General features: G+C 43.4%; 1 protein-coding gene across 6 annotated transcripts in view; it reads left to right on the top strand.

The window, feature by feature from the left end:
- Window positions 1–19,217, top strand: part of KIF6 (kinesin family member 6) — a 518,420-nt gene that overhangs the window by 417,854 nt on the left and 81,349 nt on the right. For all 6 annotated transcript variants that reach the window (XM_059177857.1, XM_059177858.1, XM_059177861.1 and 3 more), the window contains one exon: window positions 6,581–6,636. In XM_059177857.1, the coding sequence (XP_059033840.1) occupies window positions 6,581–6,636 (56 nt within the window). The remainder of the gene's footprint in view (window positions 1–6,580; window positions 6,637–19,217) is intronic.

Raw genomic sequence — 19,217 nt, 5'->3', positions numbered from 1 at the left:
TTTCAGTGGAAGACAACTACAACTCAAAATCACATTTTTCAGGAAAGACTCATCCTTGTAGTACATGGTAATATGAAGAGAGGCTGGAGACCCCATGGTTGGCAAAGACCAGTGCCCAGGCACCACACAGCTAACCTTCTTCTGTGGCAGGTCTTTGATACAAACTGAGTCCCTCTGTCACAGACTTCCATTAAATAACAAAAGAAGAGATAAATAGGGAGATTAACTGCAATTGCAAACAAAGGCAATGATAGTGTGAACTCAACCCAGAAAAGCGTCTCTTCACTCCACTGGATCCTTCAGACACAGAATACAACAGCAATCTAAAACCAACAGGAAAACCGGACCGAGGCTGGAGAGCAATCTCATGGCACCATCTGGAAATAACATCCATGACAAATAGGAGTTCCCTGGTTCCTATTAGACTCCAATTTTAACTTTTATTATTTTTCCATTTGTTTTTTGTATTTACACCTTGTCTCCTGAACTAGAATTATGGACTCTGAGAGCTGAGATTAGATTAGAATCTTCCCAGCCTCCCCATAGTTTTTAAACACAGTGCTGGCCACAAAAACAGTACTCAACAATACTTCTTTGGCTCGAGAATGATACTTTGAAATTGGCTTTGGGAAGTCTTAGCAGCCAAGCAGACTGCTCAAGACCTACTTCCTAGAAGCAAGAGAATGCAATGGCAGACTTCTTGAGACTCAGAAAAGGATCAGCTCAACAAGACACAGGAGGGGGCTGCCATCTTGATGGGAAACAAGATGGAATAGAGAAGAAGTATTGGTATGAAGGAAAAGGCTAAGGGAAATGAAAGGTGGATCTTCACGGCAATACAACAGAGAGAGCTAAGGTGCCATGTCAGGGATGGGTCTACAGAGGAAGGAAATGCATAGATGCAGGCCTACTCTTCCTCTCTGATAGGGAACAGTATTGCATGTTCACTCTGTAAATAATCAACATATTAAGTTAATTGCTCTAGACAAGAAGACTAGGAAAGGTGTTAAGAGGAACCCCCTTGCCCTCCAATGACATATTTGCCCCACTGGCCTAAAAAACCTTCCCAGATGACGTGACAGGGAATAGACAGCAAAGGCTCTTAGAGACTGAGTGACTTATGAATACCAGCTACTCGTCTTAGCCCATAGGTTAAAGCAGCTGCTGCCCCTGGTCCCCAGCAAACTGTCTGTGGTTCTAACTGCCCTGGGGCAGAGCCACGTGTCTTGCTTCCTCAGCTACTCCCCCAGTGGGGATTTATCTCTGCCTGACACACACCAAGGGCAGGATGGAATTCTCCCAGGAACTGCTGGTCTTGAAAGTCATATGACATTCGACCTCAACTCCCATCCCTTTTATTCCCCCTGAAGATTGAGAAACTCAGCAACTATCCTAGGTGTCCTTGACCACAGACTTGCAAGGATCTTTCCTCTGACCCCTTGGTTTGCTGAGAAGATGATACTCATCATTCCTGTCTGTGGTTGCTGCTTCCAACACTCAATCCCACATCACAGTTCATCACCCAAGCAGGTCCCTACACTGCCAGGCAGTGGTCATGATCTAGGTACAAAGAACATCTGTATGCATGTACTTCCCACATCAACCCTCCCCGGAGAGCCGTCTCATATTAATCTTACAAACAAGGGCTCTCAGATTTATCTAGACATTCAAGTCCAAGTCTCTGCACCCCAGGGAGTGCCGTCTACATTGCACACCGTGCCTGTGAGACATGCTCCCTCACACACTGCCACTTGCATGCTACAGATAGGTATAGTATGCTCACGTAGTACGTGGCCCGGGTCTAAGCTCCAGGGAGAGAAGTGTGAATTAAACAGCTGTGGTCACTCTCCTCGAGGCGCTTACAATACTGAGAAAGGGGACAAAGCACGTCAGCAGGCAATTCCCAATGGTTTGCCCATGATGACAGAAGTTCAGAGTTCTCTGGAACACATGGGGCTGCAGATCTGCACAGCCCTACAGAGAAAGAGACATCTCTGCTGCACCGGCAGGGTTAGGTCAAAATTAGCCAGACATCCCATGCAAAGGGAACAGCCCTCAGGTGAACCAGTGTGACACTTGATGGAACTGAGACCATTTGGGCCAGCCAAAAAAGGCCGGGGGTGGGGGTGTTAGAGAAGATTCTGGCAAAGTCCACACCAGCCAGAGTATGAAGAGTTTATTTAGCCCTGTTAAGGAATTTGGATTTTGTCCTGTGGTCCCTGGGGAGCCCTTGAAGAGTTTTAAGCAGGAGACTAATAAGATCAGGTATGCATTTAAGAACGCTCACACCAGGCACCTGGGTGGCTCAGTGGGGTAAAGCCTCTGCCTTCGGCTCAGGTCATGATCCCAGGGTCCTGGGATCAAGCCCTGCATCCAGCTCTCTGCTCAGCAGGGAGCCTGCTTCCTCTTCTCTCTCTCTCTCTGCCTGCCTCTCTGCCTACTTGTGAGCTGTCCAAATAAATAAATAAAATCTTTTTAAAAAAGAAGAAGAAGGTGGCTTACACCAGCTAAAGTGTGGGAATTGGCCTGAAGGCAGATAGCATGAATGCAGGGAGCCACTGAAGTCCTTGTCCCTTGGACGTAATGGGGTGGGGGAACTGTTCCTTCTCTGAGGCAATGAGAGGAAGAATGAAACCAGGTGGAATGCTGTGAGAGATACAGAGGACGAGGACAGAGGGGAGGACAGGGGATAGATGCGTTGAGTGAGGATGGCAGTGGAGGGAGGGGCAGGAGCACGTGGGGGAGTGCCCATCCTGGACGGTGAGATGAGAAAAAGCAAGAGGAAGGAGAGGGATTTGGGGAAGCGGGGTGGGGGTTGGGGGACGATCAGTTCCTCAAGTGTGTTTGTCAAGAAAAAAAAAAAAAGAAAGAAAAGAAAAGAAAAAAAGAAATAAACCAGGACAGGGAGGGAGATCTGGGAGCTGTCTGTGGGGATGACAAGTGAAGGCACTGGTGTGATGGGGTGTCTGGGGAGAAGAGGTCACACGGGGAGAGGGTCACGACAAAACCCTGCCCACACCTGATTCGCAGCGTCTAAGGAACAGCTGCAGAAGAGGAGACAGAAGGAGCAACCAGGGCGAGAGAGGGCTGATGTGACGTGGAAGCCAAGAAAGAGAAGGGTTTGCACTCTGCGGACAGTATCCGGCACGGCCCTGGGCGCACCATGGCTGCTGTGGGATCAGTGACGGCTCAGTGTCACGGGAAACCAGGCTTGTGAAAGAGCAGCCAGAGGACTGCATTCCTTCTCCCTTCCAAGCCCAGGCCTTGCCCCGAGGTGGAGATTTCTGAGCAGTGCACAGAGCCGCCTGCCAGCCCCCATGCTGGAAATACCCCCTCAGCAAAGCTGCCTTCCCGAAATGAGCCGTGCAGCCAACGACTCCCAGATAGGAGTGCCTTGGTGCCAGGAGGAGACCCTCAGGAGCGCCCGGGTTGAGTCACAGAGCCTTGTCCCTGGCCCTGCCCAAGGTACAGCCTCCCCGACATAGACCTAGCCTCCTCCCCATGAGCAGCAGCTGAGGCTGTCCTCCAGAGGAACAGTGCACCCTGGAGAAAGTCAGCACAGGTCCAAGCACCAGGGACCCAGACTAGCTTCCTGAGCCACTTCATTAAGGGAATGTGCCTCTGTCAGGTCAGGAAGGAGTCAGGAGTCTCCCTTTCCTAATGATCAGAACTCAGTCTGGAGCCTGAGAGAGGGGAAGCAGGGGGGCTGAGGGCGGTGTGGGCTGGGCAGGTACAGAGATGCAGGTGGGCAAGGAAGAATGTGGCAGAAATGGGGGTCACCTTCTTTCTCATCTCTTCCGCCTCCCCTGCACTCTCTTCTTCTCCTCAGGGCTGGGCTTTCTCAGGGAAGAGTTTGTCTTGACAACTGGAGATCAGGAACACATGTGGGTGGGGTGGCCTGGAGCAGTGACAAGTGCAGAGTTAAGGGAAAATGGTCCCATGTGGACAGCACGGCCCTCGGCGCACACCTCTTCAGTGGGCAAGTCCATTTTAGCTGAGCGCTGTGCTGCAGGGGAGAGACTGGAACAGCTCATGGCTTCCCGCGCTGGGTCTGCCAGCCCTGGCACGGCAGCTCTTTTGAGCAGGTTCACCTCAGCACAAAGCAGCTCCCTCCAGGACAAATGTGGGCACCACCAAGGCTTGGGGGACTCCAGCCCAGGCCCTCTGTCAGGGCTTCTCTGAAGAGTCACTGTGGAGACAGCCTGGACTGCCTCAGTATCTCCCCTTTTCTTTCTCTACTCTGGTTTTCTCCAGAATTGACATGAATTTCAGCAGCTCTGCAACATTGTTCTTATATCTTCCTGATTCTCGAAAATCCAAATGGGTGAGTGGACGCTATGGGAGCAGGCACTACGAGGAGTCTTTCACCAAGCAGGGAAGGATTATCAAGCCCTGTGGAGTCCTAGGTTCTGGGGATGGACAGAGCCAACAATCTGACAGTTAGAGTCCCCCCGCTTGGCAGAACTTACAGGATGAAAATAGCCCCGTCTTCTGAGTGGCCTGGCCCACAGCTAAGATGCTGCCTGTCTGGCAGGCAAAGGCCAGCTTGAGCCCACAGAGCCCAGCACAGAGACTTATGAGAATGTCTGCTGAACCGAATTCAGTCTGAGTGGCATCAAATGTTCCTGCATTTCTCTCCCAAAGGGGACAGGCCCTAGCTGAAGAGAGCACATCCATAAATCTGTCACAAGCCTGAACACCCTAATAAGGGAACTGGGGTGGAGACCCAAGAAGCCTAAACTGAGAGGAAATTTAGTCCCCTTCCTTGGAAACTTCCCATCTGCAGTCACAAGCCAAGCAGCCAGACTCGGAAAATAGCAGTGACATAATTCACACTTCTCCCTCATCAAGCAGAGGGCCGTCGCGGCACTCTGGCCTCTGCTCACGTTGTTCCCCTGCCTGGAATGCCCTCCTCTTCCTACTTCCTCTAACAAAATCCTACACCACTAAAGAACTTAACAGACGAAACAACATGATACCTGGGATATATGGGATCCAGAAAGATTTGGGGGGTGGGGAGGGAATGCGGAGAGAAGAGATCGTTAAAATCAAATTGACTCAGTGTCTATAGTTAATGAAGCATGATGGTGGGTAGAGTTTTCTAATATGTCCTATACATCCATGAAAGCCGGGTCAATCCTACCTTGTCATGAAGCTTTCCTGACTACGCTCCACTTATGGAAAGGCCCCTCCCAGTCATACCCTAGTGGCTTAGCCAGGGTTAGCCACGGTGGTGCAATGATTTACTGTAGCCATTTATTATGGATTTGTTTCATAGCCTTTCAGTTGCCCTTTAAATTCCATGGCAGAGAGGAGAAGGGAAAGGCTTCTTTCCCTTTCTTTCTTAAGGGTCCCCCATGTATAGGAGACCAGACCGCATGTTTCTCACATAGACCAGATCCTAGGCCACTTTGCCAGCGCAATGTTGGGCTCTCAGCAGGTATCTCATACATATTTGTTGGCAAATATGTAGAAGTCATTGAGTAAACATCAGCACGACCACCCAGCAGACTATAGACAGCCATCAAAGATAATGGACATGGAGATGAACCATTAGAGATGGTGGACTCTGAAAAACAATCTGAGGGTTTTGGAGGGGCAGGGGGTGGGAGGTTGGGTGAACATGGTGATGGGTATTATGGAGGGCACGTATTGCATGGAGCACTGGGTGTGGTGCATAAACAATGAATTCTGGAACACTGGAATCAAAAAAATAAATAAAAATTTTTAAGAAGATAATGGACAAGTTTCTAATGATGTGCAGAGGGATTAGTACTGTTATGTAAAAAATAATCAATGCACAAAATCATGGGGATGGTATGATCTTAACTCTATAAAAAGTGAGTAGAAAAAAGACTGGTTGGAGCTCAAAATGAGCGGGTTTCTGGGGCGGGGTTATTAGGAATCTTTTTTTGTTTTGTTTTCATACTTTCAAAGTGTAATTTAACATCATATGCAACAGGAGTCAGCAACCTTCTGTCAAGGGTCACATAGTAAATATTTTCAGCTTCACAGGCCATACAGTCTTTGTCACAACTACTCAGCTCTGCCAACACTACCTGAAAGCAGCCATAGACAATATCTAAATGAATCGTGGTGGCTCTGGTTCAATATGATTTTATTTACAGAAGTAGGTGGAGGACTGGATGTGTTTCACAACCAGCCATAATTGGCCAGCCTCGGACCTATTAATTAATAATCAGAAAAAAATGTTATTTAAGTTATAGTAAGCATGTATTCTCAACTATAACTAAAAGCTCTCGATAATGTGATTAATAGAGAAGAGCAGGGCACAAACATCTTACAGTGCTTTATTCCAGTACCCTTGCATCATAAAACACTCAAAATTGTAAGTCATAATTCTGTGCTGGATAAAAAAGTAAAAATTCACAGTACCAGTAATTAATACAAATTTTAGCTCTATTTTTAAGCCCACTATATGTATGCCATTTATTTAGATTTTCTTTTATCTCTTTCCATAAAGTTTTAAATTATTTTAGAGAGTTCCCAGAAATTATTATTTTTAATGCATAATTTGGGATGAACAGAAATCGGCAATTTTTTTTTTTTCTCCCTGCAGATTTTCTGAAGCGAAGGCCCTCGGAGAAAGTATAAATGAAACAAGAAGCAAAATTGGTAAGCAGATGTTATTCTGTAAGCGTCTTTCACAGACCATTTTCCTGATGAAAATCAGGTCATGATGTCCCTCCAAATAACCATCAGGCCGAGTTTCAGGACATCCCTGCCAAGGAAGCCGCTTTGAGAGTGCCTTTCCTTGGAAGTTTGTCATCTCCCCTACCATCCATCAGGAAAAGTGTTTTCTTTTGTCTAGAACTTGAACTTTTCATCCTCATGAAGGCCTGAGCTCTAGCATCCCAATGAGAAAGTTTTGCTTTTCCCCCAGTGTTCCTCAACAATAGCTCAACTAGTCATAAAGGCAAGACTACAGTGAAGTTTCATATTTTCAAGTGCTGTGAAACACTTCTACACCCACCCCCCAAAAGCTTATACTTAGCATTTTTGGCACAGGCATGCATTTTTCAGCACCATTCAATAAGCCCGTGGAAGGAGGAGAAGGAAAATGAGCCTCTGTGCCTTGCCAGGACACAGGCTGCCCAGCAGGGCCCCGCCATGTAGGTGAACATCCCTGGAAAGATGAGGTTTAGGCAGGAGGCAAACTCAATTAAAGTATGCTTCATATTTTTCTCAAAGTGAGAGGAAAATGTTGCCTTTATCCCAAACTAGAAGACACCTAGGGACCCATCTCCCAGGCTGGGGCAGCTCTGTAGAGCAGAGCAGAGCAGAGCAGTGCCTTTGCCTCTTGTCAGAGAGGCTGACTTCCTACATCTATCTCCCTTGTCCCCGTCTTCCTCCCCTCATACATGAGGGCAGGACAGAAACCACTGTGAGTGTCCTCATTGGCTTTTCCTGCAGAATATGGAAAATTACAGCAGCTTCAAACACTCAGTCCCTAAATAGGAGTCTTACGTTCTTCTCTGCTGCCTGAGGCAGCCAGGCCCTGGGCCATGCCCAACACCATGCAGAGAATCTCTATAGTCTTAGGGGTTCGTAACCTAAGATCTGGGAACTTGGACAGGGGGAAAATTAGCCTTTATTTTCACCAACCTCTAACTGCAATTAAGCGTATTTTCAGGGATGAATGGAGGCAGCTGACCCCAGTAGGACTAGCAACACCTGTCATCCATGGAAATTGCAGACATTTTCATTCCACAGCCCAGTGTGGCAGATATCAAAAAATATCTTTTATACACATCAGGACTTCAAAATTATGGTAGTTATTAGACTCAGCATTTGATCTTATTATTTGATGCATTTATATAAAAGCATATAGATATTTCTGTACCACAAAAAGTAAAATTTGGATAACTATTTCAGTATAACTCATTTCTCTTAAAATCCTTTTTTTTCCCCATGCTATGTACCAAAAAAATCATCATTCTGAGGAAGGGTCTATGGTTTTATCAGACTGCCAGAAGGATCCCTGGCAAAAAACAAAGATTACAAACTCCTTTCTTGACCTGGATTTCCAAACCCCTAAAACTGCATGAAAAAGAAAACTGGATGTTAAGGGTGTGTACATTTTTCTGGAGAGGTCTGATTATCAGAAGGGTCAGTGACCCAAACCAGTAAGGAAATTGGCTCTATGGCAGTGCCCCATCAGCTATGCCAGGACTTGAGGGCTAAGGAGCATCCCAGGCCCAGCAGCAGGACCATTCTGGCCCACCTGGATGGATGACCTGGAAGAAAGGGAGGTAAGGAGAGAAGGAGAAGCAGGCCTCAGTGTATCCGGGGTGGAATTAGCAGGCTTATGCGACTCAAAGGATCCAGTGGTCTGTTTTTATCCCAGGAGGGATAAGAGGGAAAGACCTTTTATAAACTGCTTCTCCCCAAAAAGTAATATGAAGTTTTTCTCTTGAAAAATATCTCTCTCTGGGGAGGAGTCAAGATGGCAGAGAAGTAGCAGGCTGAGACTACTTCAGCTAGCAGGATATCAGCTAGATAGCTTATCTAAACATTGCAAACACCTAAAATCCAACGGGAGATCAAAGAGAAGAAGAACAGCAATTCTAGAAACAGAAAATCAACCACTTTCTGAAAGGTAGGACTGGCGGAGAAGTGAATCCAAAGCGACGGGAAGATAGACCGTGGCAGGCGAGGCCAGCTTCCGGCAAGCGGTGGAAGGATGGAGCACAAAATCAGGACTTTTAAAAGTCTGTTCCGCTGAGTGACATCACTCCAGAGGCTAAACTGGGGTGAAGCCCACGCGGGGTCAGTGTGGCCCCAGGTCCTACAGGATCACAGAAGGATTGGGGGTGTCTGAGTGTTGCAGAGCTTATAGGTATTAGAATGGGGAAGCCAGCTACAGAGACAGAGCCGAGGAGTGAGCTCTCAATTTGGGGTTACCTTGAACCAGTCACAGCCTGGGTGAGCTCGGAGCGCAGCCAGAGGCCAGGGAGACGAGAGTGATTGGGTGCTATTCTCTGAGGGCGCACTGAGGAGCAGGGCCCTGAGCTCTCGGCTCCTCTGGGCCGGAGACTGGGAGGCCGCCATTTTCATTCCCATCCTCCGGAACTCTATGGAAAGCGCTCAGGGACCAAAAGATCCAGAAAACGAACTCCAGCAGATTACTCAGCCCGGCCCCTGGTAAGGACGGTGCAATTCTGCCTGGGGCATAGACACTTGAGAATCAATACAACAGGCCTCTCCCCCAGAAGATCAACAAGAAATCCAGCCAGGACCAAGTTCACCTACCAAGGAGTACAGGTTCAATACCAAGGAGAGCAGCAGAATTCCAGAGGAGCAGAGAGCAAAGCACTGAACTCATGGCTTTCCCCCCATGATTCATTAGTTTTGCAGTTAATTTAATTTGTTTTTTGTTTCTTTGTTTGTTTTGTTTTATTTATTCAATTTTTTTTCTTTTTCTTCTGCTAATTTTTTTAAATTTTACCTTTTCTTTTTTAACTTTTTTAACTAGTTTATCTAATATATATATATTTTTATTTTTTCTTTATTTGTTTTCTTTTTTTAATTGTTTCTTTTATTTTTTTCTGAACCTCTTTTTATCCCCTTTCTCCCCACCCCTGCCACGATTTGGGGTCTCTTCTGATTTGGTTAAAGCATATTTTCCTGGAGTCTTTGCCACCCTTTTAGTATTTTACTTGCTGCTTCATATACTCTTATCTGGACAAAATGACAAGACGGAAAAACCCACCACAAAAAAAGGAACAAGAGGCAGTACCAAAGGCTAGGGACCTAATCAATACAGACATTGGTAATATGTCAGATATAGAGATCAGAATGATGATTCTCAAGGTTCTAGCCGGGCTCGAAAAAGGCATGGAAGGATATTAGAAGAAAGGATAGAAAGGATTAGAAAAGGATATTAGAGAAAACCTCTTGGGAGATATAAAAGCCCTTTCTGGAGAAATAAAAGAACTAAAATCTAACCAGGTTGAAATTAAAAAAGGAATTAATGAGGTGCAATAAAAAATGGAGGCTCTCACTGCTAGGATAAATGAGGCAGAAGAAAGAATTAGTGATATAGAAGAGCAAATGACAGAGAATAAAGAAGCTGAGCAAAAGAGGGACAAACAGCTACTGGACCATGAGGGGAGAATTCGAGAGATAAGGGACACCATAAAATGAATCAACATTAGAATAATTGGGACTCCAGAAGAAGAAGAAAGAGAGAGAGGAGCAGAAGGTATATTGGAGAGAATTATTGGAGAGAATTTCCCTAATATGGCAAAGGGAACAAGCATCAAAATCCAGGAGGCGCAGAGATCCCCCCTCAAAATCAACAAGAATAGGTCCACACCCCGTCACCTAATAGTAAAATTTACAAGTCTTAGTGACAAAGAGAAAATCCTGAAAGCAGCCTGAGAAAAAAAGTCTGTAAAATACCATGGTAAAAATATTAGATTGGCAGCAGACTTATCCACAGAGACCTGGCAGGCCAGAAAGAACTGGCATGATATATTCAGAGCGCTAAATGAGAAAAACATGCAGCCAAGAATACTATATCCAGCTAGGCTATCAATGAAAATAGAAGGAGAGATTAAAAGCTTCCAGGACAAACAAAAACTGAAAGAATTTGCAAACACCAAACCAGCTCTACAGGAAATATTGAAAGGGGTCCTCTAAGCAAAGAGAGAGCCTAAATGAAGTAGATCAGAAAGGAACAGAGACAATATATAGTAACAGTCACCTTACAGGCAATACAATGGCACTAAATTCATATCTCTCAATAGTTATCCTGAATGTTAATGGGCTAAATGCCCCAATCAAAAGACACAAGGTATCAAAATGGATAAAAAAACAAAACCCATCTATATGTTGCTTACAAGAAACTCATTTCAGACCCGAAGACACCTCCAGATTTAAAGTGAGGGGGTGGAAAACAATTTACCATGCTAATGGACATCAGAAGAAAGCAGGGGTGGCAATCCTTATATCAGATAAATTAGATTTTAAGTAAAAGACTATAATAAGAGATGAGGAAGGAAACTATATCACACTCAAAGGGTCTGTCCAACAAGAAGATCTATCAATTTTAAATATCTATGCCCCTAACATGGGAGCAGCCAACTATATAAACCAATTAATAACAAAATCAAAGAAACACATCAACAATCATACAATAATAGTAAGGGACTTTAACACTCCCCTCACTGAAATGGACAGATCAACCAAGCAAAAGATCAACAAGGAAATAAAGGCCTTAAATGACACACTGGACCAGATGGACATCACAGATATATTCAGAACATTTCATCCCAAAGCAACAGAATACACATTCTTCTCTGGTGCACATGGAACATTCTCCAGAATAGATCACATCCTGGGTCCTAAATCAGGTCTCAACTGGTATCAAAAGATTGGAATCATTCCCTGCATATTTTCAGACCACAATGCTCTGAAGCTAGAATTCAATCACAAGAGGAAATTTGGAAAGAACCCAAATACATGGAGACGAAACAGCATCCTTCTAAAGAATGAATGGGTCAACCAGGAAATTAAAGAAGAATTGAAAAAATCATGGAAACAAATGATAATGAAAACACAACGCTTCAAAATCTGTGGGACACAGCAAAGGGAGTTCTGAGAGGGAAACATATAGTGGTACAAGCCTTTCTCAAGAAACAAGAAAGGTCTCAGGTACAAAACCTAACCCTACACCTAAAGGAGCTGGAGAAAGAACAAGAAAGAAACCCTATACCCAGCAGGAGAAGAGAAATCATAAAGATCAGAGCAGAAATCAATGAAATAGAAACCAAAAAAACAATAGAAAAAATCAATGAAAAGAGGAGCTGGTTCTTTAAAAGAATTAATAAGATTGATAAACCCCTGCCAGACTTATCAAAAAGAAAATCTGAGAAAGGACCCAAATAAATAAAATCATGAATGAAAGAGGAGAGATCACAACAAACAATTATAAGAACATACTATGAGCAACTCTACGCAAACAAATTTGAAAATCTGGATGAAATGGATGCATTTCTAGAGACATATAAACTACCACAACTGAACCAGGAAGAATTAGAAAACATAAACAGACCCATAACCAGTAAGGAGATTGAAACAGTCATCAAAAATCTCCAAACAAACAAAAGCCCAGGGCCAGACGGCTTCCCAGGGGAATTCTACCAAACGTATAAAGAAGAACTAATTCCTAGTCTCCTGAAACTTCCAAAATATAGAAATGGAAGGAAAACTTCCAAACTCAGTTTATGAGGCCAGCATCACTTTGATCTCAAAACCAGACAAGGATCCCACCAAAAAAGAGCACTACAGACCAATATCCTTGAGGAACACAGATGTGAAAATTCTCACCAAAATGCTAGGCAATAGGATTCAACAGTACATTAAAAGGATTATTCACCACGACTAAGTGGGATTTATTCCAGGGCTGCAAGGTTGGTTCAACATCCACAAATCAATCAATGTGATACAACACATCAATAAAAGAAAAAACCAGAACCATATGATACTCTCAATAGATGCTGAAAAAGCATTTGACAAAGTACAGCATCCCTTCCTGATCAAAACTCTTCAAAGTGTAGGGATAGAGGGCACATCCTCAATATCATCAAAGCCATCTATGAAAAACCCACCATAAATATCATTCTCAATGGAGAAAAACTGAAAGCTTTTCTGCTAAGGTCAGGAACACGGCAGGGATGTCCATTATCACCACTGCTATTCAACATAGACCTAGAAGTCCTAGCCTCAGCAATCAGACAACAAAAGGAAATTAAAGGCATCCAAATCGGCAAAGAAGAAGTCATACTATCACTCTTCGCAGATGATATGATACTATATGTGGAAAACCCAAAAGACTCCACTCCAAAACTGCTAGAACTTGTACAGGAATTCAGTAAAGTGTCAGGATATAAAATCAATGCACAGAAACCAGTTGCATTTCTCTACACCAACAACAAGACAGAAGAAAGAGAAATTAAGGAGTCAATCCCATTTACAATTGCACCCAAAACCATAAGATACCTAGGAATAAACCTAACCAAAGAGGCACAGAATCTATACTCAGAAAACAATAAAATACTCATGAAAGAAATTGAGGAAGACACAAAGAAATGGAAAAATGTTCCATGCTCCTGGATTGGAAGAATAAATATTGTGAAAATGTCTATGCTACCTAAAGACATTTAATGCAATTCCTATCAAAATACCACCCATCTTTTTCAAAGAAATGAAACAAATAATTCTAAAATTTATATGGAACCAGAAAAGACCTCAAATAGCCAAAGGAATATTGAAAAAGAAAGCCAACGTTGGTGGCATCACAATTCCAGACTTCAAGCTCTATTACAAAGCTGTCATCATCAAGACAGCATGGTACTGGCACAAAAACAGACACATAGATCAGTGGAACAGAATAGAGGGCCCAGAAATAGACCTAATCTTCGACAAAGCAGGAAAGAATGTCCAGTGGAAAAAAGACAGCCTCTTCAATAAATGGTGTTGGGAAAATTGGACAGCCACATGCAGAAAAATGAAATTGGACAATTTCCTTACACCACACACAAAAATAGACTCAAAATGGATGAAGGACCTCAATGTGCGAAAGGAATCCATCAAAATCCTGGAGGAGAACACAGGCAGCAACCTCTTCGACCTCAGCCGCAGCAACATCTTCCTAGGAACATCGCCAAAGGCAAGGGAAGCGAGGGCAAAAATGAACTATTGGGATTTCATCAAGATCAAAAGCTTTTGCACAGCAAAGGAAACAGTTAACAAAACCAAAAGACAACTGACAGAATGGGAGAAGATATTTGCAAATGACATATCAGATAAAGGGCTAGTTTCCAAAATCTATAAAGAACTTAGCAATCTCAACACCCAAAGAACAAATAATCCAATCAAGATATGGGCAGAGGACATGAACAGACATTTCTGCAAAGAAGACATCCAGATGGCCAACAGACACATGAAAAAGTCCTCCACATCACTTGGCATCAGGGAAATACAAATCAAAATTACAATGAGATATCACCTCACACCAGTCAGAATGACTAAAATTAACAAGTCAGTAAATGACAGATGCTGATGAGAATGTGGAGAAAGGGGAACCCTTCTACACTGTTGGTGGGAATGCAAGCTGGTGCAACCACTCTGGAAAACAGCTTGGAGGTTCCTCAACAAGTTGAAAATAGAGCTACCCTACGACCCAGCAATTGCACTACTGGGTATTTACCCTAAAGATACAAACGTAGTGATCCAAATGGGCACGTGCACCCGAATGTTTATAGCAGCAATGTCTACAATAGCCAAACTTTGAAAAGAACCTAAATGTCTATCGACAGATGAATAGATAAAGAAGATGTGGTATATATACACAATGGAGTACTATGCAGCCATCAAAAGAAATGAAATCTTGCCATTTGCAACGGCGTGGATGGAACTAGAGGGTATCATGCTTAGCGAAACTAGTCAATTGGAGAAAGACAACTATTATATGATCTCCCTGATATGAGGAAGTGGAGATGCAACATGGGGGGTTAAGGGGGTAGGAGAAGAATGAATGAAGCAAGATGGGATTGGGAGGGAGACAATAAGTGACTCTTAATCTCACAAAACAAACTGAGGGTTGCTCGGGAGAGGGTGTTTGGGAGAGGGAGGTGGGGTTATGGACATTGGGGAGGGTATGTGCTATGATGAGTGCTGTGAAGTGTGTAAACCTGGAAATTCACAGACCTGTACCACTGGGGATAAAAATACATTATATGTTTATAAAAAATTTAAAAAAATAAAAATAAAAATAATTATAGGTTGGAGTTAAAAAAGAAAAAAGAAAAATATCTCTCTCAACCAAAATAAACCAAAGTGTTCATTCCAACACTAGTGAAATAGACTCATGATGAAAGACACCAATGGCCTATACTAATATAGTTTTTCACTGTGAGTACAGGTGGTTGTCACAAATAATTCTGAATTCTCCCTAGTTTTGGTGCAAGATCGTATGTTCATAGATCTGGTTTGCCACATTCTCAAGAGGAGGCAAGTCAGACGTTGACCTACAGCTCTGCAGGTTGTGCCCTGTCCAAGTCCAGGTTCCGAGGGGGGGGGGGTGCTGTAATTTATTCTCAGTGAGGATGATCTGGACACACAAAGGGTCCAGATATGTCAGCAGAAACCCTGGGAAGTGGACCTTTGTTTTTTCTGGGTCATAACAAGCAGAGCTCATACCAGTGTTGAGATTCAAGCATTCACCACTACCAAGAAAGTAGCTAGTTTAGTTGTCCCAATAGTCCCAATGTCACTTTTCCCTTACTTTGTGCAAAAAGAAGACTAAAACCCATCCCCTGGCCACCCAACTTCCTAATGTGCTTTTGATCCAAGGGGGCCCAGGTGAGATGGATCACTGATATTCAGCCTTATTACTGAACAAGTTGTCATGGTCCGTGACTTAAGGAAGCAGCCTGCCATCACTGCATGTCAGAGACAAGGTTAAGATTAAGGAAGTGTTAGGTGGAACTTGTACACACATTTAAATTTAAAATCTCCAAGGGAGTCTTGAAGGAAACTGACTTCAGGAGATTTGTGACCTTTCTAAGCATACTTTTTCCTAGGGAGAAATTAAATCAAGTGGAATTTTTAGTCCCCAGTGACTGAAATCTTAGACTTAGTGAATCTAAAAGTCAGGAGGTGGGAGCTTGGCACAGCTGTACCATCACATGTGTGGTATGGTGACTCAGCTCCACTCCCAAACTGTGCCACATCCTGCCTCTGGACCCTGAGGCAGGAATGGGATGCTGTGGAGTACACATGGAATTGGCCTGCAGAAAGGAAATGAAAACTGTTTGTGAACTACAGATTACCCAGCCCATGTGTTTCAAGTTCAGGTTCCTTCCTGGGTAATTTTTCTCTGATATTGTGATCTAGAACTGTCACTTGAGTGTCATCCTCAAAAATTCTTAAAGGCTAACAATTCAGTTATAACCACATAATATCTAATTTTACATGGCATAATGTCAACCAAAACTCCCATGTTATTTTCTTTTCTTGTAATAAGCCAACACAAACTAGGTGGATAAACTCTTGCCATAAAATCCTTTTCTGTCCCTCTTCTGTACACCATTTACATCAATTCTGATGTCGAATCAGTTGAAATCAGAAATGGAAGAAATAGCCAATTTAGAATCTCCCCGAAAAATGTAGAGTCTTTGTTTCTGTAGAAGAGGTGTCTTCATTGTATTTATGTGTCCCATACACAAGAGCATTAGACTGCATTTCACCACCTGGGCTGTGTATTTGACACATTCACATATGCCCTGCTTCCATTCATCATACCTCTGACACTGCAATTGAGTCCAAACTGAGGGGAAGGAAGATAGACTGTGTGAGAAGCAGTGGCATCAACCAAGCCACTTTTCACTTGCTAGAATTCTGGCATTCCTTCTTCTACATCAGTGTTCTACCACAGGCAGCATTGTCTTTGGCAACAAGGAACAATGAAGGGCTGTCCTTTGGCATGAGGCCCACACCTAGACCAGTCCAGGAGTCAGCTCCTTTAGGAGAGAGGAAAGAGCTTGATTGACAACCTCTTCATCTTCCACTGACCCCTCCAGGCCTAAATGAAAACTAACATCACAGGATGCCACACAGAAGGGTTTTCACTAGTGGGCCAATCAGTGATCAATTCAAAAGTCACAAAAAATGTAATGGCAGTAGCTGTTAGCAGGAGGTAAAGGGAAATGCTAGAAAGCTAACAAAATGCTCTGGAAGGTTTCTTTCTTCTAACTCAACTTCAAAGAACCCCAACCACCCCTCCCTACATTTGAACAACACTCTTTTATAAAATGTTTCTCTTACATATTTGGGCATTAAGAAAAATCATTTCTCAGATCCAGGTCTCCATCAGCAGGGTAAATAGGATGATTTTCAGTTGTGTGCCTTTCTGTCCTGGGATCTTCCCTTGAGGTTTGCTTTTGGACCTGTTGGTGCATGTTGATTTCTAGTAGCTTATCCAGGAGTAGGGGAAAGATGACATCTGGGTCATTTTGCTAGCTTATGAAGACCTGAATTAAGTATATCTTTTGTTACTCTTTGTCACTAGTCCCAATTAACAACTGCCCTAACAACAGCTTCCACCATGTATTAAGCACTGACTGTGTCGTGCCAAAATTTGACATACGCTATCTCATTTAATCCTCACAAAGAAGAGCCATGACCTACAGGGGAACAGGAGTATTACCTTATGTCATATATTATAGATCATGATTTTTAGTGTTAATGCATCTGAAAATCAAGATATATTTGGCCATTTTTTTCACAGTTTACAAGCCTCTAGAATGAAGATGAGTCTTAACATTGATGTAATCTAGGTTCTGTGAAATAGGGAATTATCATTATTTTGCAGATTTTTTAAAAAATGAAGTTTCAGTGAGGTTTCCTGCTATGTGACTAAGTAAGAATCAAATTTCATTTCTGTCCAACTCCAAAACGTTTTTTTAACATCTTTATTTTATTTTACTTTTTTTGGTGTTCCAAGATTCATTGTTTATACACCACACCCAGCACTCCATGCAATACATGCCCTCCTTAATACCTACCACCAGGCTCACCCATCCTCCCACCTCCCTCCCTTCCAAATCCCTGTTTGTTTCTCAGAGTCCACAGTCTCTCGTGCTTCACCTCCCCCTCCGATTTCCCCCAATTCACTTTTCCTTTCCTTCTCCTAATATCCTCCAAAACTTTTAAATATAGTTTATGATCTCCATAAATTCAGATTAATCTGACTTTGACATTTGTTTTTGAGTTTAAAATTTTACTCAGCTGTTACTCAGGTCTCTCTTTGGCCTTTATCCGTTGTACCCAACAAAAGACTCAAACTTCAGTCTAGCTCATGCACACACAGCTCATGAAGGTGAAAAGGGTCTTTGTAACATGATTAACGAGAGGTTGTCTTGTGCCTGTTGGGGCTCAGTTGCAGGGGCAGGTGGTACCTGAAACACAGCCTGCCCTTGCTGTCATTTCCATGTGCACCAGCCCAGGCTTGTGTCTGCTCTTAGGAAGGGATGACTTTTTCTGGTTTGCAGAAAGATATGCTATGGACTTGCAGCAAGCCTGGTAGGATTCAGTGCCCCACATGGGTTTCAACCATTCTCTTCAGTGGTTTAGAAAATGAAATAGTGGGGTTGTATTTTCAAGCTCTGTACAACTGAGTGGGTTTACTGATGCTTCAGGAAACATGAGAGAATTTAAAGCAGTAACTTAGATGAGGTGTAGTAGGAATGAGTGTCATGAAGTACTTATGCTTCATGTAAAACAGTAACCAATAAGCACTGGAGAAAGCCTGATTAAGGAAAGGCATAGAAATCATGAGTGACCACAAGATAAAAATATGTTACCACCAAGTGAGAAAATACTACATTCTCAAAACTAAGAAACGCAGAAGCCAAGACTTCCGCTCTGCCCAGCACTTCCTTGTGCACATTGCATTTGCTCCATGAGGAGAGAGATGGTTCAGAGAAAAGCAGCTGAGGGAATGAGTAGATCTTTGGCTTTATGAAACAGTTCACCACATGTTTATTTTAAATAACAAGCTCTGTCTGTGCTCTAAAGTATTTGTGTGATTGTTTTAAACTACATTTATCAACAAAACTCAATTCAGGGGCGCCTGGGTGGCTCAGCGGGTTAAGCCGCTGCCTTCGGCTCAGGTCATGAACTCCCAAGTCCTCGGATCGAGCCCCGCATCGGGCTCTCTGCTCAGCAGGGAGCCTGCTTCCTCCTCTCTCTCTACCTGCCTCTCTGCCTGCTTGTAATCTCTGTCAAATAAATAAATAAAATCTTTAAAAAAAAAAAAAAAACTCCATTCATTTATGCTCAACTTGTATTGGCCAGGATGTTTGGCTATAAGCATGAAAGGAAATTTACTGTCTCATGTAACCCGGAAGAAGTACAGTTGGCTTCACATGTACCTTCTTTCCCTCCTCCTCCTCTTCTTCCTTTTCTGTTTCTCCTCCCCTGCCTACCCCTCCTTCCATTCCTCCTCCTTCGGTTCTACTTGACTAAGTTCCCTAATGGCTTAACCCCACTTAGTGACAAGGTACCCCTGAAAAATCTCAGTTTACATGGCCTGTGGAATTCATAATCCCAGTAAATGCAATCTTTCCCAACAAAATTGGCAGAAAGTCCCTGGAGTGAGGACACTTAGCCTCACTTAAGTCATGTGT

Source organism: Mustela lutreola, chromosome 6 (genome assembly GCF_030435805.1).
Source record: "Mustela lutreola isolate mMusLut2 chromosome 6, mMusLut2.pri, whole genome shotgun sequence".
Taxonomy (NCBI): domain Eukaryota; kingdom Metazoa; phylum Chordata; class Mammalia; order Carnivora; family Mustelidae; genus Mustela; species Mustela lutreola.
This window is presented reverse-complemented; position numbering and strand designations above follow the sequence as displayed.